At 50.3% G+C, this 21,595-nt stretch overlaps 1 protein-coding gene across 3 annotated transcripts in view; it reads right to left on the bottom strand.

Moving 5' to 3' along the window:
- Positions 1-428: 428 nt before the first annotated feature.
- Positions 429-21,595, bottom strand: part of AXL (AXL receptor tyrosine kinase) — a 30,473-nt gene continuing 9,306 nt past the window's right edge. For 2 of the 3 annotated variants that reach the window (XM_081215665.1, XM_081215667.1), the window contains 14 exons: positions 18,129-18,339; positions 17,676-17,815; positions 16,830-16,980; positions 16,589-16,615; positions 14,351-14,483; positions 13,963-14,054; positions 11,365-11,460; positions 10,953-11,030; positions 9,009-9,101; positions 8,503-8,624; positions 7,784-7,893; positions 4,113-4,272; positions 3,469-3,605; positions 429-1,733 (listed from right to left, as the gene is read on the bottom strand). In XM_081215665.1, coding sequence (XP_081071791.1) covers positions 1,382-1,733; positions 3,469-3,605; positions 4,113-4,272; positions 7,784-7,893; positions 8,503-8,624; positions 9,009-9,101; positions 10,953-11,030; positions 11,365-11,460; positions 13,963-14,054; positions 14,351-14,483; positions 16,589-16,615; positions 16,830-16,980; positions 17,676-17,815; positions 18,129-18,339 — 1,902 coding nt within the window. In that variant the 3' untranslated portion in view covers positions 429-1,381. The remainder of the gene's footprint in view (positions 1,734-3,468; positions 3,606-4,112; positions 4,273-7,783; positions 7,894-8,502; positions 8,625-9,008; positions 9,102-10,952; positions 11,031-11,364; positions 11,461-13,962; positions 14,055-14,350; positions 14,484-16,588; positions 16,616-16,829; positions 16,981-17,675; positions 17,816-18,128; positions 18,340-21,595) is intronic. The other variant, XM_081215666.1, reaches the window with a different exon arrangement.

Below are 21,595 nucleotides of genomic sequence, written 5' to 3'. Positions count from 1 at the left end.
AGGCATCCTTAATGCATTGCACAGGCTTGAGGGGGCACACCCCACATGAGGCGAAGAGGAAGCAGAGGTGGCTAAGAAGGGAAGGATAAAACTATCCCACAAAGGATAAAACTATAAGTTTAAAACCTTGGAATTGTATCCTAGGATGCTAGACCTGTAGACTCTTAGAATCTTACAACATTTGAATCTTAGAACTATAGTGCCTAGAATCTTAAGACTTAGAACTGTGAATTCTTGGCTCCTTAACTAAAATCCTAGAAAGACAGAATGCAGCATAGAACTTAAAGGTGTCCAACATTAAAAATGATTAAAACTTTGGCATTTGGTTAGTCACCACCAACTGTAGAGTCTTATACCATAGATGCTGAGGATCCAGAATCTTGGACCAATAGGATCTAGAGTGCCTTGGAACACAGAACAGAACAACATTAGAATCTTAGAGTTTAATAATCTAGAATCTTGAAGCATATGATCCAGAATCTTAGACACAGAGAATCTAGGTTCTTAGACTAGGTCTTGGAACATTGCATCTTAGAACATTAGACCTTAGAACCTCCATCTTTAGACTCTTAGAACTTTCTAATTGCAGATTCTAGCATTTTAGATCTTTAGGATCCAGAATCTCATAACAAAAGTTTCGAGGATCATAAAGCCTTAGAACCTATAACTGACCAGCATTAGAATCTTAGAACTTGAGAAGATCAAATCTTGAAGCTTTATGATCTAGAGTTTTACAGCCAGAGAAATTATACTCTATGAGGCTCAGAACATCAAATTTTAGAACATCAGACCTTAGAACCTCCATGTCTAGAATTGTAGAATTTTTACAATTGTAGAATCTTACACCCTAGGGATTCAGAACCCTAGAAAAATAAAATCTAGAATCATAGAGCCTTAGATCCTAGAATTAGAATCTTAGGGCTTAGAACCTAAAATCTTGTGGGTTTTATCAAGAATCTTAGAACCAGAAAAGTCTAGAGCCATAGAATCTCACAGCCTTAGAATATAGGCCTTAGAACTTCCATGTCTAGAACCTTAGCACTTTAGAATTAGAGACTTTGGAATTTCAGGTCCTTAGAATCAGACTCATCTTTGAAACTTAGGACCTCTGAATCTAGACTCTTTAAACTTTAGAATCTAGAATCTTGGAATGTTAGACCTGGGAGGATCCTTAGGGATTGCAGTGCAATCCCTTCCGTTTACACATGGGGACACTAAGGTGTGGAAAAGGGAAAGGATCTGTCTGGAATGGAAGTGGAATGGGTAGGAGGAGAGGGCTAAGGTTGGGGGTAAAGCCTGGAGTGGGAAAGTGAGGGGGGGGGTCCCCCAGTGGCAGTGCCTAGCTTGGGTCCTGAGAGGGAGTCCCAGGTGGAGGGTTGTCTCAGGCGCCATCCTCCTGCCCTGGGGGTGCTGGGGAGCTTCTGTCAGCAGGCAGGGTGGGGCCAGGAGCTGTAGAAGGGCAGAGGACATAGCGTCCAGCAGGATGGACCTCAGCGGCGGTGAGGCAGCTGCAGGAATCCTTAGGGTCAGGCTGAGTTGGGGGCTCAGCTCCTCCAGCAGCTCCAAGTGGTTCAGGATGACCCCCACCCTCATCCATGTTGACATAGAGGATTTCGTCTGGCTCCTGGGCAGGGGGCAGGGCCTTCAGCGTATTGTCCAGATCTTCCCGAAGCTCTGCAAAACTCGGCCGGTCTCGGGGGTTTAGCTCCCAGCACCGGGACATCAGGGCATACCTAGGGTAACAAAATGAGGAGTGGGACACTGAACAGGGGAGCATTCTGGGAGTTTGGGGGCATTTTAGGACACTCAGAGGACTGAGGGTATTACAAGGGAGTGGAGGGAACTGTAGCAGTTCGGAGGGCATCTATGGGGACTTGGGAATTCTCAAGAGTTTCTGAGGTGGGTCCTGGGACAGACACTCAGGAAATGGAAAAGGTCTTGGGAAATCTCTCTGGGTAGGGGGTGATGTTCTAGTGAGGGTTTGCTAGAGTAAAGCTTCCCAATGTGGTTCCCCAGAAGAGACTCTAGCATCAAAGCTTTGCAAGCTGTATTGGTTTAAAATATGTACTCAGGGACTTCCCTGGCGGTCCAGTGGTTAAGACTCTGTGCTCTCACTGCAGGGGGCACGGGTTCGGCCCCTGGTCTGGGAACTAAGATCCCACATGCCACATGTCATGGCCAAAAACAAACAAACAAACAAATAAATAAAATTAAATATGTGCTCAAATTCTTTGACATTCCTCCCTTCAAAAGATGGAGGCTACCTTCCCTCCCCTTGAGTGTGGACTGGATTTAGTCACTGCATTCTGACTCGGCAGCAATGATACTGTGTGATTCTGAGACTAGGTTGAAAAGGTACTGTGGATTCCTCCTTGTTCTTTCTCTTGGAATGCTCATCTGGGGAAGGCCAGCCACCATGTCATGAGGAAACTCAAGCAGCGCTATGGAGGGGTCCACGTGGCAAGGAACTGAGGCCTTCTGCCACAGCCATGTGAGTGAGCCACCTTGCAAGAGATCTTCCAGTCTCAAATTTCAGCTGGCTTCAGCCCCAGCTGACATCTTGACTGTAACCTCATGAGAAACCCTGATCCAGAATTACCCTGCTAAGCAGTTCCCAGACTCCTGACCTTCAGAAACCATGCGAGGTAATAAATGCTTGTTGTTTTAAGCTACTGGATTTTGGGGACATAGATAACAAATACACCAGCTATGCAGCCTTTGGCAAATGATTTTCCCTTGACGTGGGCCTCAGTTGCGCGTCATCTGGGAATAATAAGGGGGCCAACCCACTTCGTATGGCTGTAGTAGACCAAATGACTTAATACACGCAAAGCACTTAGAACCATACCTTCTAGTAAATTCTATAGAAATGTTAGCTATTCTTACTGCCCTCAGCTCTTGGAGCACCCAAGGAGGACCTGGAGAGTCTGAAGCCCAGGCTCTCCCCTCCTGACCCCAGCAACATCTTCTCTTTACCCCCAAAGTGCTCTTCTGTGTGTTCCATGGGATGGCAAAATTTGATAAGCACCACCCTAAAGGATTCTGAGAACATCTCAGAGGAGCCTGGAGAGTTTGGAGAAGCTCATTATAAGGGTTTAGCAGAGGGCTCTGGGTGCTGAAGAGCACGTGGGGGGAGTTGGGTGCTCAGGAGTCTGGGAGGAATTAGAATTCTTTGCGAGTGGGGACGTGTCATTATTCATTGCCCGCGGATACCTGGCCAGGGTAGGAGTGCTGCTCCAGCCTGTATTCCACACACAAAGCAAAGGAGGAAAGGGCACCTTTTGCTAATTCATACCTCATGGGCTAATAGTGGTTCTGTGGAGCATGGGTGAGGGGGCAGGTGGGTTCCTCAACAGTCTGAGGGATTCTGTGGTTTTAGAGGGTCCTAGATATGTCAGGGCCATGTGGGGTGCTCAGGGTTTTGGGGTAAAATCTGAGATGGGGGGAGGGGATCCTACGGGTCCTCACAATCCATCCAGACAGTCCACAGGCTGCTTCAGGCGGTTTCCCTGGCGCAGGTAGTCATAAATCTCGCTGTTCTCCACTCCTGGATATGGGGTTTGGCCTCGAGTGGCAATCTCCCACATTGTCACCCCAAAGGACCACTGTCGTGGGGCAGAAGGGAGAGAATTTAGGGGGTCTCTCCTGCACAGACGCCCTCACCCAACATCCCCACACTTACGTGTACACAGCTATCTTTGTGGGTGCATCACAGCTATTCACAGAAACACTTTGGTACAGGTACACACTTATGGAGGCAACTTGTGTGCACACATAGACCTGCCCACCCGTGCAAACAATTATACGCTCCACGGAAACGTGGTCTCGGGTCCCCCTCCACACCCTGGCTATACACATGTATACACTTACCACTGCCTCTCCCAACCTAAACTGTCTACATATCCCATGTAGCAACCTGTCACCATACACCCATGGGACTATGCAAACCCCCAGCGTGTCCACACCACCGTTCACAGATGCCCGCCACACATGGTCCATGCGGTGGACCCCTGTGCAGGGAAGCCCTCACGTCCCTGTGAGCCCAGGTCTGGTGTGAATTGACCAGGCCACGCCCTCCCCCTGCTCCCCACTCCTGCCAGGGGTGCACGTACCACATCGCTCTTGCTGGTGTAGACGCGGTCAGCCAGGCTCTCGATGGCGATCCACTTGACTGGCATCTTGGCGATGCGTCCCTGGCGGTAGTAGTCCCCGTTGTAGATCTTCTTGGAGAGCCCAAAGTCCGCCACACACACCGACATGTTCTCGTTCAGCCTACCAGATTGGGGAGAGGAATGGGGTCACGGCATCAGCCCCCTCCACCAGGAAGCCTGCCCTTACTCTCAGACACGTCTCCATCTCTTGCCCTGGCTGTCCTGCTTGGGGCTGGGGATCAGTCTCCCCGCCTTGTCCCAGACTGGGAGGGAACCGTGTTACTTCTTATACCCTCTGTAAAAGGTGGGTGGGAAAAGGGCTGCTATGGGCCTTCCCAGCTCTGGCTTTCTGCCAGATTCTAAGGTCCTTCCTAGGCTCCTTGGGTTGGAGTCTCTGATTTTTTTTTAAACTGCGTTTTTGAAGTATACTATATACACAGAAACATGCACAAATCTTAAATGAAGAGCTCACTGAATATTTTTTAATAAATTTATTTATTTATTTTTGGCTGAGTTGGACCTTCGTTGCTGCACGCAGCCTTTCTCTAGCTGCAGTGAGCGGGGGCTACTCTTTGTTGTGGTACACGGGCTTCGCACTGCAGTGGCTTCTCTTGTTGCGGAGCGCGGGCTTCAGCAGTTTGGCTTGTGGGCTCCAGAGTGCAGGCTCAGTAGTTGTGGCACACGGCCTCAGTAGTTGCGGCACACAGGCTCAGTAGTTGTGGCGCGCGGGCTGTAGAGCACAGGCTCAGTAGTTGTGGCGCACGGGCTTAGTTGCTCCGCGGCATGTGGGATCTTCCCGGACCAGGGCTTGAACCCGTGTCCCCTGCATTGGCAGGCGGATCCATAACCACTGCGTCACCAGGGAAGCCCAAGCTCACTGAATTTTCACAAACACACCCAGGTAACCAGAAACTAGATTAAGAAGCAGAACATCGTGGGGTATCTGTGCAATGGAATACCACACAGCAAAGAAAAAGAACTACTGATACGTACAATGACATGGACTAATCTCAAAACTTCGCGCTGAGCAAAATAAGCCAGACGCAAAGGAGTCAAAATTGCGATTCCACTTACATGACATTCAAGAAGAGGTGACAGAAGTTGATGGGGACAAAAGTACAGAATAGTGGTTACCCCTTGGGGGCAGCGACTGGGAAGGGCAGGAGAGAGCCTGCCAAGGGCCTAGAAATGCTCTTTATCTTGATCTAGTGACGGTTGTTTCCATGGGTCTATAGACACGTAAACATTCGTTGAACTGCATGCATAAAATGTGCATATTTTAGTGTATGTTGAATAGACATTGATTTTTTTAAATGAGAAAGAAAGATTACCGGTCCCTCCTTCCTAGTATATAATTACCCCTCCTAGGGTGATCAAGATCTTCACTTCTAGCAGCATGGATTACTTGTGCTTGTTTTTGTGCTTTATATAAATAGAAGATTCCCTGATTCTTGCATCTGAGTTCTGGGATTCTGTTTTTTTAAGAATTGATGATTTCGGGGACTTCCCTCGTGGCTCAGTGGTTAAGAATCCACCTGCCAATGCAGGAGACACGGGTTCGAGCCCTAGTCTGGGAAGATCCCACATGCCGCGGAGCAACTAAGCCCACGAGCCACAACTACGGAGCCTGTGCTCTAGAGCCCGCAAGCCACAACTACCGAGCCCAAGTGCCACAATTACTGAAGCCCGCGTGCCTAGAGCCCATGCTCCACAACGAGAGAGGCCACCGCAATGAGAGGCTCACGTGCAGCAACGAAGACCCAACGCAGCCAAAAATAAATATTAATTAATTAATTAATTAAAAAAAAAGAATTGATGATTTCTACCCAGGGTGATGGACTTGGGTAATGACCAACCAGAACAGACCCTGGAGACCCCTAATATGCTAGGAGCTAACCTTTAACTGCTGTGTCTGGGGGGAGGGGGGTGGAGATGGGTGATACTCAGGCATCCAAGCTGGTGGCTGTGGAGCACATGGGAAGCTTGGGGAAGTGGCCAGTTGCCAACTGGTAAGGAAGTATTTTAATATTTTAACAACTTAACAGAAAATGTGACAGGTGCATAACAATTGATTGTCCGCCCTGATTTTTGATGTCACTGTTACATTGTGGGCTTGACTAGGATCAGCCCACGTTACAGAAATAAAAGAACTTCCATTTTGACTGAGTCTATTCATGCCTTTAGACCTCCTTTCCAGTCTATAGGAAATAAAGGGGACACAGGAACAAGGCAAATGCCACCACAAGGAAACAGACACATCTTATACATGGGACATCCTACAAGAAAACTGGCCTGATCTCTTCCAAAAGAATATGCCACAAAACTATACACAGGTAGTGGTGGTGGAGGGTAATTCTAGATTAAAAGGGACCAAAGGGGTACAACAACCAAACGCAATCTGGGAAGTTTGTGTAGATCCTGGTTTTGGGGGAAAAAATATCCCGAAAAGACATTTTGGAGGACAATCGGAGGAAATGGAACATGGATTGGATAGTAGGTTGTGTTACAGAATTATTGTTAATCTTCTTAGGTGTGATAACAGAATTGTGATTGTTTAGGCATAAGTACTGATTTTAGGAGATACCTACTGAAGATTTAGGGGTGGAATGTCACCATCTTGGCAACTTACTTTCAAATGGTTGAGGGGAGAGAGAGAAAGAGAAGAGAGGACAAATGTGGCAACATCTCAACAAGGAGGAGATATGGGTGTTCATTGCACGATTCTTTCAACTTTTCTGCAGATTTGGAAGTTTTCAAAGTAAAAAGTTGGGGGGGGATGGAAATCCCTGGCGGTCCAGTGGTTAGGACTCCGCACTTCCACTGCGGGGGGCACGGGTTCGATCCCTGGTCCGGGAACTAAGATCCCGCATGCCCTCGCAGTACGGCCAAAAAAAATAAAAATAAAAACTGTGTGTGTGTGGGAATAAAGACATTTGTGAACATTTGCACGTTTTACAGAAGATTCTCTGATTCTCTTTTTTTTTTTTGGCCATGCTGCGTGGTTTGTGGGATCTTAGCTCCCCGACCAGGGATCGAACCTGGGTCCTCAGCAGTGATAGTGCAGAGTCCTAACTACTGGACCACCAGGGAATTCCCCAAGATTCTTTGATTCTCCAGCTCCTATTTCTGAGTCCAAGAGTGTAATGAGACTAATATTCTAAGCCTGTGTGTACACACACATATACACACACACACCTCGCCCTCACTTTAGCCCTGGTTCTGGCCTATTTTTCTGCTTGTCCCTTGGCAGGGGGTGTAGTCTCTTTATCCAGTGTGGCCCCTCCCCAAGGGTAGCCCCAGGTAAGACACTCAGCACGGAGGGGGACAAAGATGAAGCTTAAATGTCACCACCCTCATCGGTCACCTCTGCCCTTTTGCTCACCACATGCTACCCACCGAGCCCTCCCTCTTGTCACTTTTCACATCCCAGTACTCCTTCAGGATCTTGGTTCAGGGCCCACCTCCTCCAGAAAGCCGGCCCCAGCCTCCTTGCTCACCTCTCTATTCCACTCCTGAGAGCTCTGACCTGCCTGAAGGCTGTGTGTTTCTAGCGCCCTCTTCCATCCTGGGAAGGAGGGCGGGGCAAGGGTGTCCCGGAAGGAGGGGGGATTCCTGGAAGGGTGGAAACTCACATGCAGTTCCTGGCGGCCAAGTCCCGGTGTATGAATCTCTTGGTACTCAGATACTCCATGCCACTGGCAATGTCTGCCATGAACTTCACCAGCATCTGAGTGGGCAGGAACTGGGGGGGCCGGGGCAGGAGGGAGTAGAGGTCAGCAGAGTCCCCGAGATCTATCCCTCCTCCCTTCCTCCCTCCTAGCTCTGGCCTGCGATGCTTTCCCAGGGCTCCAAGAATTAAATCCCACCCCTTTCTAACACGGCCCTATGTCATCCCCTCCTGCCTTCCTCTCTGTCTTGATCTCCTATTGTTCTTGCCCTTGACATATGCTCCAGCAGGGAGCCCCCTTTCTGGTCTTTAAACAAGCCATGCTTGCTCCCACCTCTGAGCCTTTGCACAAGCTGTGCCCTCTGCTGGGGCTGCTTTCTCCCAGATCTCCCCACCTCCCACCAGCTGGCTCCTGCTTCAAGTTCCCCTCCTCAGTGAGACCTTCCCTGTTCACCCAAATTAACTGCCTGGCCTCCCTGTCACTCATCCTGCTCTATTTCCTTCCTAGCACTTAAATTATCTTGCTTATTTGTTGAACTTATTTATTGTCTGGTCCCCCCACTGGCAGACAGCTCCATGCAAGCAGGCTCCTGGTCACCTTGGCCTTCCCAGTGTATGAGCGGCGCTGGGTACCTGGTAGGTGCTCAGTTAACACTTGTGGGCCAGACAATAAAATGCTCTCACCACTGGCTGGTCCCCAAGCCGGGAATAGAGAAGGAAACTGTGTAGGTCTCCATGTTTCATGAAAGGTAAGATGACCACGGGTGCCGGGAAGCCCTCTCGTTCAGAACCCTGGAAACAGACGCCTGAGTGCCCCCAGGCAGCCCTGTCACTGGAGTTGGGTAGAAGGGGAAGCCACCCCCTCTCTCAGCTCTGTCCCTCCCTCCGCCTCAAGTCTGGCCTCCAAATTGTTGAGGAGGGGGGTGATGGACCAAGCTTCAGAGAAGCCATTTCCAGCACTGTTCCCAGGGTTGTTTCTCCAGCCCTCCTGGGGACCTCAGCTATTTCTGGGAAAGGTCAGATGTCACATTCCAAGCTGAGGGAGAGAGGAAGGGGGGAACTTTCTGACTCTCAGGGAGCGGGGAGGAGGAAGCCTGGAGGTTTGATTTTCTCAGTGCCCAAGGGAGGGGTCTTCCCTCTGCTGCGGCCTCCACGGGGCCTGTCGACCCCCTAAATCTTCCCTCCCTCACCGATGAGCCTCATGACGTTGGGGTGGTCGAATTCTTTCATGCAGACGGCTTCACTCAGGAAATCCTCCAGCTCTGACCTTGTGCAGATGGCAACTTGGGGGAGAGAGGAAGGTGTATGAGGAGGAGGGGTGGGGAGGGAGGACTCTTTCCCTCCTCCTTCTCGGCCTCATCACCATCATCATCCTCTTCTTCTTTATCAAACGTGATTTGTAAGTACCAGGTTCTGTATTCAGCACTTTTCATCTATTAACTCATTTAATCCTCTGAGGACGTTCTATTACTTTCCCCATTTTAAAGATGGGGAGGGGCTTCCCTGGTGGCGCAGCGGATCTGCCTGCCAGTGCAGGCGACATGGGTTCAAGCCCTGGTCCGGGAAGATCTCACTTGCTGTGGAGCAACTAGGGCCGTGCACCACAACTACTGAGCCTGCGCTCTAGAGCCCAAGAGCCACAACTACTGAGTCAGCGTGCCGCAACTACTGAAGCCCGCGTGCCTAGAGCCTGTGCTCCACCACAAGAGAAGCCACCACAATGAGAAGCCCGCGCACCGCTACGAAGAGTAGCCCCCTCTCGCCACAACTAGAGAAAGCCCGCGCACAGCAACGAAGACCCAATGCAGCCAAAAATAAATAAAATAAAAATAAATAAATTAAAAAAAAAAAAAGATGGGGGAGACCAAGGCACGGAATGGTTAAGAAACCTGCCTAAGGGCACACACAGCTAGCAAGAGGACTAGACAGAGCTCAAACGCAGGCAGTCTGGCTCCGGGGTCCATGTGCAGCTCTGTGCTAGGCTGCTTCCCAGCACAGTCGCAGCAGCCCTGGGACCCCTACCATCGTCCCTGTTTTGCAACTCAGGACACTGGCTCATAGAGGCAAAGTGACTTGTTCAGCGTCACACAGCTGGGATTCAAACCCAGGTCAGGAACATAACCTGGTATGCAAGAGGCACTCAGTAATGAATGAGGGAATGAGTTATAACTCCATGACCCAAGCTTTTAGCCACTGTGGCTTTGAAAGGATCATTTCTCCCTTACCTCCAGCCTGACCCTCTAAGCTTCATCCCTATGTGGAAAGGACTTGGCCCTGGACTTCCTGTGCTGTGTGAACCTGGACTGGCTCCCACCCTCTCTGATGATGTAAATAATATGGTTTTAGTCCACATTAATTGTGAGTTCAATGTGCCAACCCCAGCATTAAGTGCTTTGCCACACAACACCCTAGGAGGTAGGGACGTTATGATCCTTTTCTCCAGATGAGGAATGGGAGGCTCGGAGAGGGATAGTCACTGACCTGAGATCACACGGCGAGTAAATGATGAAGCCAGGTGTGCCTCATTCTCGACTTTCCCCTGCTCTGCTATGCATCACAGGGGGCTGGGCCCTTTGAAAACTACATTTCCCAGGCTCCCTTTCCTGCTTTTTCCTGTTGGAGTCTGCCAATGGGAAGCACTGATGGGAGATTGACAGGTGGGTGAGCGGAGGGGAGAAGTCAGGGCATTTCATCCTCTTTCTTTCTGCTTCCAGTATTGCCTTGGTGGTGGCTGTGTCTCCTTTGTGTTTCGAGCTCCCACAAGGTAGCCCCTAACTCTGTGATTCCTAAATCCCGTCAGGGAGCTCTGGCTGTGGGCTCTGGTAACACCACTTCCTGCCTCTGCCCTTCGGGCCTGGGGGTGGAAGTGACATAGTGCTGCTGCTAATTGTCTCACTGCTCCCAGCTGTTCCTTCAGTTTTCCCTACACCTTTGTAGTAATCTCCCTGTATTAAGTTCCCTCTGTTGAAGGACCTGGCAGGGACTCCATTTCCTGTCCGGAAACACTGAGGTTCTGTGGTTGGGCTAAATTGCTGTTACCTTTCCTCTTCTTCTGCTTCCTTGGGGGCCAGGGAAGGGACCTGCGATTAAGGGATGGGGATCCGACATGTGTGCACATGCATGTACAGACTCACTCTTCATCGTCTTCACAGCCACCTTGAGGATGGAGTCATCCTGGTTGAGCTGGCCTTCCATCACAGCTCCAAACTCTCCTGTGGGGGACCAGAGAGAGATGCTGACCTCAGGGGGGCGCCATAGGGACTGCATTTCTGGTGGTTGGGCGGGGAGGACTTCATGGTTCAGGGTGTGTGTGTGTGTGTGTGTGTGTGTGTGTGTGTGTGTGTGTGTGTGTGTGTGTGTGTGTGTGTGTGTGTGTGTGTGTGTGTGTGTGTGTGTGTGTGTGTGTGTGTGTGTGTGTGTGTGTGTGTGTGTGTGTGTGTGTGTGAGAGATGGGGGGGACTCACCTTCTCCCAGGGTCTTCCCCAGTGTGTGTGTGTGTGTGTGTGTGTGTGTGTGTGTGTGTGTGTGTGTGATGGGGGGACTCACCTTCTCCCAGGGTCTTCCCCAGGGCCACCTTATGCCGGTCCACCATCACATCCCGCAGCTTCTCCTTCAGCTCTTCACTGATGCCCAGGCTGTTCACTGCATGGGAGGTAGGGGTAGACAGAGCCATGGAGCAGGGCTGACATCCAGACGACACTTGCCAATAGGGATACAGGCGTGCTCATTTTATTGCGCTTTGCTTTATTGCACTTTGCAGATATTGTGTTTTTTACACACTGAAGACCCATGGCAACCTTGTGTCGAGCAAGTCTATCGGCGCCATTTTCCCAATAGCATTTGCTTGCTTCGTGTCTCCGTGTCACATTTTGGTAAGTCTCGCAATATTTCAAAGCTTTTCATTATTTTTATATTTATTATGATGACCTGTGATCAGTGATCTTTGATGTTACTACTACAATTCACTGAAGGCATTTTTCAGGAATAAAGCAACTGAAAATTAAGGTATGTACATTGTTTTTAAAGATATAATGCAATTGCACACTTAGTAGACTGCAGTATAGTGTAAACATAATTTTTATATGCACTGGGAAACCCCAAAATGCGTGTGACTCGCGTTATTGCGTTATTTGCTTTATCGTGGTGGTCTGGAATCAAACCCACCATATCTCTGAGGTATGCCTATATACCCATTGTTAAAATGCTGAAATACTTTTGCATTCATTCAAAATTAACTAATGCCCAGAGCACCCCCAGCCCCACCCTAGCTTCTCCTCTAAACCCCCTGAATCTTCCCCCAGAGCAGCAACTAAAGGGTTAGAGCCTGGCACATAATCTTGCACTAGTGGGCACCCTGATTGGTTAGCGTCCTGCCGTACCAGTTGTTAAAAATATTTCTTAACTGTTTATTGAAGTATAAACTGCAAAAATCATAAGTGAGCAGCTCAGGGGATTTTCACAAACCAAACACAACAGTGTAACTAGCACCCAGGTCAAGACCATGACCTGTCCTCTCAGGGGAGTCCACTTCCCTGACTTTTCCTACCCCAGATTAGTCTTTTCTGTTTTGGGATGTTGTAAACATGGAATCACATATGTTCTCTTCTTTCACTCAACACAATGTCTATGAGATCATTGTAATGTAGTTGTGTGTAGTTGGATTTATTATTTTCACTGCTGTGTAGCAATCGTTTTCCAACTTATTGGCCTCAGGACCCCTTCACACTCTTAAAATTACTGAGGCCTGAAAAGAGCTTTCTTTTATGTGGGTCATCTATACACCAGTATTTATTGTGTTCAAAATGAAAATGGAAAGATTTTCTTTTTCTTTTTCTTTTTTTTTTTTTTTTTTGGCCTCGTGGCACAGCATACAGGATCTTAGTTCCCCGACCAGGAATCAAACCCACGCCCCCTGCGGTGGAAGCACGGAGTCTTAACCACTGGACTGCCACTGCCAGGGAAGTCCCATGGGTAGATTTCCAAAACACAAAGATACACAAGCACATGTTCAATCAATCAACAGAACGATGACATCATCACATATTAGGAAACCTCTGAAAAACTCCATGGAGTGCTTGTGAGAGAATGAGAGTGTGAAAGGGCAAAAGATGTCTTGGTGTTAATATGAAAATAATTTTGACCTCGTGGACCTCCTGCGAAGGTCTTGGGTACTCCCGGGGACTCAGGTCACACTTCGAGAACTGCTGCTGCACGTTATTCCATTAGATTGCTGTGACCTCCTCACTTCCTCTTCCTTCTCCTTTTCAATAAATGTCTTTCCCAGCCCCTTCTGGTGTCTCCCTGGGGCCCTGGCAGTCTTCTCACTGTGTGCTAGGAAGATACCTAACTCTGCCCCTTTTCTTTCTGGATCTGTTTCCCCAACTGGAGAGATTAAGAGATTGGACTGGGTGGCCTCTGAGGTACCTCCTTAGCTGGGACCCTCCATAACGCTACAATCCTCTGAGTGTCTATAGTTCTAAGATTCTACGATTTTTAAGATCCTAAGGGTCTATAGCCCTGGATTATAATTTTTTAGGCCAAGAGCTATTCTACCTCTCTCACATTCTTTAATTCCAAGAGGCAGTTAAGAGGATGGACTTGAGAGCGAAACTGCCTGGGTTTGAATCCCAACTCTCCAGCTTACAAGCTGTGTGACCTCCAGCAAGTTACTTAACCTCTCTATGCTGCAGCCTCCTCATCTGTGAAGTGGGGCGGGGGGATAACGTCCCTAACTCATTGGGTTGTTGTGAGGATTAAATTAAGTGACGTGTAGGGCACTTAGAACAGCACCTGTCACAGAGGAAGGGCTAGGGCTGGCCGTTATCATCAGCATCATAATCGTCTCATCAGCAGCATCTTCTTCATTGTCATCATCATCTTTATCATTGCCATCATTATTACGTTGTTCTAAGATCCTATGGCTCTAAGCTTGGTCTTTCTAAGATTTACTATGTCTAAGATTCAATTATTCTAAGGTTGTGTGTGGTCCCACAATTCTGTTGCTCTTAGGGTCTGTGGTTCCAACATCCTAGTATTCCAAGGCCTTCAGAAACTTTTGGTTCATGCATCTGCAGAAGCCCAGCAGGCCCAAAGCTCTATACTTCTTATCCCAAACCCAGGCAGGGAGGCATGGGGTTCACTCACAGGTGGCTTCAGTGGTCCGACGGCTGTAGGACTTGCGAACACGGTACCTGACCACCAGCTCACCCCTCTCCATTGTTGGTTCGAACACCTCTCTGCGGGGAATAGAGAGGAGATGAGGGCAGGGCAGAACAATGTGGAACCCCCTCCTTCCACCAACAGTGAAAGCGAGAGCCGTCCCCACCCCCAGGCCTGCCCGCCCTCTCCTCCAGTGTTTGCTGAGCAAGCCTTGGACGGCTACCTTCTGCCTTCCATTCACTCCCCAGAGCCTTGCCCTCATTCTGATTCTTGGTAACCTCTCCTCCTGCACCAGCCTCCTCATGGTCTCCCCACCTCTGGCCTCTCCATCCCGGTCCATGTTGGCCTTCCGACCCACGTGGCTCCAACTCACCCATAGCGGGTCTCTTTCTTCCGCCGGTGGACGAGGAACAGGGCCAGGATGAGGACACAGGCAGCAGCCACCACTGCTCCCAGAAGTACATACCACCAGGGCCATGAGAAGGCAGGGACTGGGGGTTCACTCACTGTCAGGGGGTACGCAGGACAGGTCATGGTTGAGGTCTTGGTTCCAGCTCCCTGAGCCCCAAGGGGGTATTGTTGAAAGGAGGCAGGTGTGGATATATTTGATGAGGTATGTGACAGGTGCATTCCCCTATCTGGGGAGACTGGGCTGGGCTGGACAGGGCATGCAGTGGATACGATAGGAGTGGATGTTAAAGGAAGAGTGTGAAACTTGTAGGATGAGTACGGTAAGTTAAGAGTGGGATGGACAGGGACTTCCCTGGTGGCGCAGTGTTTAAGACTCCACGCTCCCAATGCAGGGCGCCCGGGTTCAATCCCTGGTCAGGGAACTAGATCCCACATGCATGCCACAACTAAAAAGCCCACACGTCTCAACTAAAGATCCCGCATGCCGCAACTAAGACCTGGCGCAGCCAAGATAAAAAAATAAATAATAATAAATAAATAAATGTTAACAAAAAGAATGGGATGGACTCTGGGGGATTGTGTGATGCACGTGGAAGGAGTGTGGGATGGGAGTGAGAGACCTGTGCAAGGTGGGCTGTGCAATGTCATGTGAGCATGGGATGGTTGTGAGTAAATCTCAAGTGTATGGGTGTGTGATACGTGTGATGATCGTGCAAGGAGGGGGGACTTGGGTGTGGAAAACAGATGAGTAGGGAGGGGACGCATACAGTGTAGGACAGGTGCACGAGGCATGTGCAATGAATATGCAAGGAGTTGGAGCCTCCAGGGACCAGTGGCCAAGGAATATTTTTGAGGAGGAGTGTGCGATGGCTATGGACGGGTTTTATTTTTATTTTTATTTTTGGCCATCGCGCGCCTTCTGGGATCTTAGTTTCCCGACCAAGGATCGAACCCCAGGCCCTTGGGAGTGAAAGCGCCGAGTCTTAACCATTGGACCGCCAGGGAATTCCCTGGAAGGGTTTTTGTAAAGCAAGGGATGAGAGTAAAATAAATGTGTAAAGGGGCATAGTGTGCAAAGGAGTGTGTAAAGAGTGTCAGATAAGTACTGGAGGAACTGGGATATGTGAGGATTCAAGGAATTTTAGATACAAGGAGCAGTATTCGTAAGGATGTAACTTTGGTGTGAGGGGAGTGTGCAACCAGTGCGCAAAGGACATGCAAAGGGAAGATGAGAAGCACGGGATGAATGGAAAGGGTGTGCAAAAAGGTGTGAGTGAGTGTGTAAGGAATGGAGGATGGGTATTGCTGAGCGTACCAGGAGTTTGGTGTGGGTGTGTGCAGAAAGCGCGCATGGGTTAGGATCGGCTTGGGGTGAGGGAATAATGTGTAAGGAGTGTCGAGTGAGTGTGTAAGGAGAGTTGCAGAATGTGGGATCGTGTGGACTGAAAGTTTTACAGCGCTTGCCATGTTGGAGGTACGGTGAGTGTGTAAAAAGTATGTAGAGTGTGTGAATGAGAAGTGTGGGTGTGCATTGGGTTTGGGAGGTACGTGTGAGGAATGAAGGGTTATAATGGGATGGACGTGAAAGGAGGGTGGGATTAGTGAGGAAAGGTATGCAAGGAAATGCAGGAACCGCATGTAAGGAATGTGGGTTGAGTTACAAGAGGGGCTGTAATAGTGCTAGGAGGGTATAATGGGTGTAGGAGGAATGTTTGAGAATTGTTGGAGAAATATTTGAGAAGGATGGCTATGAGGGGGATAACTCACCTGTCTGTTCATTTATCCATCCATCCACCCACCCACCTACTAATTGAATCATCCACCCAGCTACCCATCCATTCATCCATCTATCCATTCATCCACCACCCATCCACTCATTCATTCATTTGCCATCCACCCATCAATTCATCCATCCACCACCCACCCACCAATTCATTCATTCATCCATCTACACATTCATTGATCCACCATTCCATCCATCCATCCATCCATCCATCCATCCACCATTCACTGAGTACCTACAATGCACTGGGTCATTCCAGCCACCTCCATCACGGACCACACAAACCCAAGACGTAGAGGATTAGAGTGATGAGTTTGAGAAATACGAAAGGGATGTGCAAAGAGTATGTGTGGTGATGGGGTCCTCACTGGGCAATGAGGCAAGGGAGGGAGAAGAGGCGGATGCGAAAGTCCTTACCCAGCTGGTGGACTGGCTGTCCTTGTCCTGTGAGGAGAAAGGACAGAGGGAGGACATGCTCAGAGAGGGCAAGACTGGTGAGACACGGGTGAGGGAGTGAGGCTCTCAGTAAGGTTCCAGGTAGGAACAGAGCCTAGACTGGGGTAATGCTCAAAGGTACAGGGAGCAAGTCACGGGCATCTGGGAGAGACAAGGTCCCTGCGGGTAGGTTGAAGGGGGCTGAGCACGGCTTTGGAGTTACCTGGGCGCCAGAGTGCCAGGGGCACGGGGAGGCTCCAGGGTCCATCCCCAGCGGCGGTGTAGGCTGCCACGCACACCGTCAGGTTGGGCACAGACCTGTCCCCCCGCAGCTCCAAGGTCACTTCTCGCCTTAGCCCTACGTCCATTAGCACCTAGGACGTCCGGACGTGGCATCAGAGTAGAGCTCCAGCCCCTAACGCTTAAGCCTTCACCCTCAGCCTCAACTCCCCGTCTTTCTCTAAGCCCTCTCCTCTCTCATCTCCAGTCCCTCATCCCCTACCTCTTCCTACCCTTCATTTCTCATCCCCCATCCCGTCCTCTCCCTTCCATTCTCCATCCCTACACCCACTAAAATAACAGCTCCACCAGGACTGGGACTTTGTCTTATTCAGTCCCACGTCTTCAAGTCCTAGCATGATGCGTGGAACACGGTACTTTTGCTGAAGAACTGAATTCTCATTTTTTCACCCTCATCGCTCCATCCCCTTCTAACTCCGCACTCTCTCTCTGCCACCCCATCTCTCCACCCCAGGGTGCTGCTTGCCCAGATTAGTACCTCTGTGCCAATTAGGAAGAGGCACCCCTTCCTCAAGATGTTATGCCACTATCTGCTGTAAAACTGTCCTGGTAAATAAAGGTCTACTGAAACGCTTTGTACGTGATTCATAAACAGCCATCCCTAACTCTCCCCCGCACCCCTTTAACGGTCCCACATGTGCTCTCCTAGTGCAGTGTGATGGCGTCCTACCCAACCTGCTCAACTGTCCATGTCTGCCCTGTCATCTTCTCCCCACCACTCCTCCCTCCTCCACAGCCACTCCGCCCCAACCTAGCCAGCAGCACCCACCTCAGGGGTATCCAGACCTCGATAGGCCAGTCGGTACCCTAATAGGGTGCCCTGCAGGGGCGCCCTTGGCTCCTGCCAATGCACGAAGGCTTGGCTTCCATTCCGCATGGCGCTAACGTTCTCAGGAGGGCCCAGGGGCACTGGAGGACAGGGAAGGGGGGAAGCTGGCATCCCCACCTCTTCCTGACCCCCACCCCCGTTCCCAGGGAGTAGGGGTAGGGTACAGAACACATGCACGTGGGCAACTCGTGCAGGCCTCCCATGAGCAGAAGCACGGGGAAGAGGTCCAGGAGAGACGCCAGTGTGCCACGCTGAGGAGTCGGGGACCAGGCAGGAGGGAGATTGAAGCCACATGGGTTAAATGGGCGAGAGGAGATGCCGGGGATCATACTGATGTACGCGAGGGTCAGTGGGGCAGTGAGCGATGTCTCCTGGCCACCAGCCCCTTCTTACCTCCCTCCGGTGTCTCCACAGGAAGCCAGTGGGTCCAGGGTGAGGGGCCCTGGCTACTGACACACGCCACCCGGATGTGGTAAGGGGTGTGAGGATGGAGGTTGCCCAGCCGCAGTTGGTGAGGCGGAACAGATGCTTGTAAGGTGAGGGGTTCCTCTGGGGGGTCTGGCTCTCCCAGCCAGGTGCCCACCCCATCGTCTGACAGCACAGCCTGGGGAGAGAGGGGCGCGTGAGGACAGGGTGGCCACGCGATCACTGGAGGTGCCCACACAACTCTCAGTGGTGGTGATCCTGCTGTGACGACACAACTTTGCAAGGATGTGTGAGTGTGTCACAAGTCCGTGTTAGTGCAACATGGGCACCTGCATTTGCGACGCGAGGAGACCACCCAGCTGCACAATGTGGCTCTGCCATCACTTGCAAATGCCACTTCTGACGTGACTTTCCCTCTCTGAGCCTCAGTTTCCTCATCTGGAAAATGGGGGCTTAGAGGAGCAAATGCCTTCCAGGGTTGCTTAAAGATTCAATGTAGGACAGTTGCACAGTGCATGGCAGGTGGTCAGCATCAACAATAATGACAATGACATTCAACCACAGGCAAAAGCAATGTTCCCCAACAGAAGTCAGAAGAGGGAATTCCCTGGTGGTCCAGTGGTTAGGACTCTGTGCTTTCACTGCCGTGGGCCCGGGTTCAATTCCTGGTGAGGGAACTAAGATCCCGCAAGCCGAGCAGCTCAGCCAAAAAAAAAAAAAGTCAGAAGAGTGGGCATCTCTGGGGGCTGAGGGAGCCTTCAAGGGAGCTGAGAAGTGTCTGCATCTTGATTCAGAGGGAGGTCACATAGGTTAAACAATCTAGGTGTACACCAAAGATTATGCACATTATGTATGTTATACCTTAATTTTAAAAAAGAAAAGCCTTGGGATTTCCCTGGTGGCACAGTGGTTAAGACTCCACGCTCCCAATGCAGGGGGTCTGGATTTGATCCCTGGTCAGGGAACTAGATCCCACATGCATGCTGCAACTAAGAGTTCGCATGCCACAATTAAGGAGCCGGCGAGCTGCAACTAACAACCAGTGTAACCAAAAAATAAATAAATAAATAAGAAAAGCCTTTTACAAATCTGAACTCATTTGATCCTCACCTCAGCTTTGCGTTGTAAGTATGTGCTGTGTTTTTGCCCATTATACGGATGAGGACACTGAGGCTCAGAGAGATGGAATCACTGGCCCAAGGACACCAGCTTGTCACTGATGAAGTTGGGACCTGAACCCCATCCTGTCTTCAAAACCTTTGCCCTACTGACAACAAGCATGTCCATTTGGGCTTCCCTGGTGGCGCAGTGGTTGAGAGTCCACCTGCCAATGCAGGGGACGTGGATTCATGCCCCGGTTCGGGAAGATCCCACATGCCGTGGAGCAGGTTGGCCCGTGAGCCATGGCCGCTGAGCCTGCGCGTCCGGAGCCTGTGCTCCGCAACGGGAGAGGCCACAACAGTGAGAGGCCCGCGTACCGCAAAAAAAAAAAAAAGAAAAGAATGTCCATTTAAGAGCATCAGTAATAGTAATAATACTTCTCTTCTGTTCAGAGAGGCAATGCAGCTTAGTGCTGAAGAGCACGGATACTGCATCTGGTATTCAAATCCAGCCTCTACCACTCCCTAGCCCTGCACCTCAGTTTCCTCATCTGTAAAATGGGATAACAACAGTGTTTCCCTACTTTGCAGGGTTAACTGAATTGACTCTCGTAAGTGTGTAGAAGAATGTCTGTGCATGTCGAGAGTTTGTCATTATTATTTTGTGTGTGTGAGGTTGTCTGGCCATGAGCGTCAAACTCTGCACACCCTGCACAGCGGCACAGGCTGCTACACCCACCTGGTCACCAGGAGTGGCACAATCAGGATGGCAGGGGCCACGGCTGGGGAAGACATCTGTACAGCCCTTCCCCACAGAACCACAACCTGCCACAGCCACACAACCCACAGCCACACAGCTCAAAGGTGCTGCCTTCACCCTGGGGAGCAATCAGGCGATGTAACCATGCCACACAGTGTGTTGGGAAGTTTACTGCTTAAGGCTCTAAAGCCAGATTCCTTTGGGTCCAAATCTTGGCTTGGATATTATTTGCTGTGTGATTTAGAGTGAGTGTCTTAACCTCCCTGGGTCTCAGTTCCTGTCTCTGGAAAATGGGCTTCCAAGAGTCCCTCCCTGTCAAGGTGTGAGGTTTAATGAAATGATGCATGTGAACTGGCTTGCACATCCTGTCAACAGCTAACATTTTTTGAGTGCCAACTGTGTCCCAAGCACCTTGCCAAGCATTCCTGGATGAGCAAATTGCCTTCTTACCACCACCCTATGGGGTCAATTTCTTTTTTCATTCCCATTTTACAGATGAGGAAACAGAGGCCCGGACTCAGCAGCTTGCCCAAAGTCACACAGCCCCCATGTGGGGAGACAACAGCATTGCAAGGCCTGGGGAGGAGATGAGCAGATGGTGGGCAGCAGGATGGGCAGAGTAGGTCTCCATGCCTGATCTCTGACCCACAGTGACTGACCAGAAGGGGAACCTCTTCTGGGACAAAGGGGACGTGGGTGCAGACAGTCAGGCTCCCTCTGCCCACTCCTACTTCTCTTTTCCCTGGGACGGCTGTGACCTCCCACTTGAACCCTTAGCCCATGCACAGCAGGAAGTGAGACCTGGAGAGGGAAGAGGGCACACTTCTGCTTTCTTGGGGACACTGGATGGATGTGGGTTGCGGGTACAGTTGGTGCCTGACCTGGCATTTGAGGTCTTACCAAATCAGCCTGGCCTCTGGGATTGAAATGGTTTTATCCTTTTTAGCCATTGGGGAAGGCAGGTCACTTCCCCTCTCTGGGCCTCAGTTTCTTATCTTGAAAATGGGAAGATGGGGGCTTCCCTGGTGGCGCAGTGGTTGAGAGTCCGCCTGCCAATGCAGGGGACATGGGTTTGTGCCCCAGTCAGGGAAGATCCCACATGCCGCAGAGTGGCTGGGCCTGTGAGCCATGGCCGCTGGGCCTGCGCGTCCGGAGCCTGTGCTCCACAGCGGGAGAGGCCACGACAGTGAGAGGCCCGCATATCGGAAAAAAAAAAAAAAAAAGGGAAGATGAACAGCCATTACTTTCTGGGGTTAAAATGTCAAGTGAATGTGAGGTTGTCTCCAGGGCCAGGGTCTTTCTTATAAGAAAGGCAGCTCCCGTTTAATCAAGCACTGGCTCTAAATGGTCTTTAGGAGGTCAGGAGTGCCCTTTGGGTTTGGCGAGACAAGGGTTCGAATCCCACGTCTGCCACTTCCTGTCTGTGACCTTGGGCAAGTTGCTTAACTACCCTGAGCCTTAGTTACTTCATCTGGAAAATGGGTGTATCCATAGACCCTACTTCACAAACACTCAAGGGGCTGTGTGAAAAGCTGTAATGCAAGGCGCAGCACATAGGTGACATTCAATAAAAG

Source organism: Mesoplodon bidens (genome assembly GCF_964165515.1).
Source record: "Mesoplodon bidens genome assembly, chromosome: 18".
Classification (NCBI taxonomy): Eukaryota; Metazoa; Chordata; class Mammalia; order Artiodactyla; family Ziphiidae; genus Mesoplodon; species Mesoplodon bidens.
This window is presented reverse-complemented; position numbering and strand designations above follow the sequence as displayed.